The sequence below is a fragment of the Polyodon spathula genome, unplaced genomic scaffold (assembly GCF_017654505.1).
Source record: "Polyodon spathula isolate WHYD16114869_AA unplaced genomic scaffold, ASM1765450v1 scaffolds_1041, whole genome shotgun sequence".
NCBI lineage: Eukaryota > Metazoa > Chordata > Actinopteri > Acipenseriformes > Polyodontidae > Polyodon > Polyodon spathula.
Genome location: NW_024472528.1, coordinates 1 through 1,178, shown reverse-complemented (window position 1 = coordinate 1,178; position 1,178 = coordinate 1). Strand labels below are relative to the sequence as shown.

The 1,178-nt window shown below is 44.1% G+C and overlaps 1 protein-coding gene across 1 annotated transcript; it reads right to left on the bottom strand.

Annotated features, from left to right (window-relative positions):
• Positions 1-70: 70 nt before the first annotated feature.
• LOC121309223 (cytosolic carboxypeptidase 2-like) lies at positions 71-436 on the bottom strand (the record flags this gene model as incomplete). The annotated part of the gene is made up of 2 exons (XM_041242129.1): positions 71-171; positions 310-436. Coding segments are annotated over 2 exons (228 nt in total), but the record flags the coding sequence as incomplete, so codon positions are not given.
• Between the last annotated feature and the right edge of the window lie 742 nt (positions 437-1,178).

Here is a 1,178-nt window from a genome sequence, read left to right as displayed (position 1 = left end):
GCCACAATATTATATATATATAACCGAGAAGCAGAACTTTCTCTTCACTGATAAGCGGCCAAACCCTCACCTTGGATGGATCTGGATCGCAGTAGTCCAGCAGTGTGTCACAGAAGTGATACCCCAGTGATTTCAAGTCCTCTGTGCTGAAATGGGTGCCCCTTCTCCCACCTGGTGAAAAGAAAATGCTTGAAATGTTGGATGCGAAAGAGCATTTGGCTCCCTGCTTTCATGCAATACTGTTTGTTTTATGTTTTTTGTTTTTACTGAACTTGCAAGCTTAGTTATGAACAAAGGGTTTTTGCTTACCGAGAGTGGATCCGCAGAAGGTTGACTCCATGGTGTAACTGTTGGGGATTCCCATCCTCCACATCACAATCCTCCCAGTGCCTTCTTTACTCTTCTGAGCTCTGAACTTGCAGCTCTTGAAGGAGAACTGAAAAGCATGATTCAAACAATGAAGAGGACTAAACTATGACGTGTCTGTGCAATACATCCAGCTCAAAGAATACAGGTTTGCCCATGAGCCTGATCAGACCAACAGTGCTTTGGTAAGAAAGTGTATTAAAAAATAAATTAATCAATAAAGAACTGTTTAATTTTGCTATGCACTGCAAAAGACACCACTGCCAACAAGTGGACACTTTGGGAAACAACCTAGCACAGATTATGGGAAATGTGATTCTGCCTACAAAGTGCAGTAGAGTACTTTTATTTTGCCAGTTGAGGATATAACAATTGTTTCAACACTTCAGCTAAATACGAAAGGTAAAGCATTATTTATTTATTTATTTATTTATTTATTTATGATTATTTAATCATCATCTATTATTATTATTATTATTATTATCTCCCCAATTTAGTAGTGTCCAATTATTTTTAGGCAAACTCACCGCTACCACCCCTGCGCTGACTCAAGAGGAGCGAAGACAAACACACAATGTCCTCTGAAGCGTGTGCCGTTAGCCGCCCGCATCTTTACACACTGCAGACTCACCATGCAGCCACCCAGAGCTACAGCGTCGGAGGACAACGCAACTCTGGGCAGCTTACTGGCAAGCCCACAGGCGCCTGGCCAGACCACAGGGGTCGCTGGTGTGTAGTGAGCCAAGGACACCCTGGCCGACCTAGCCCTCCCTCCACCCGGGCGGTGCACTGCCAATTGTGCGCCACCCCCT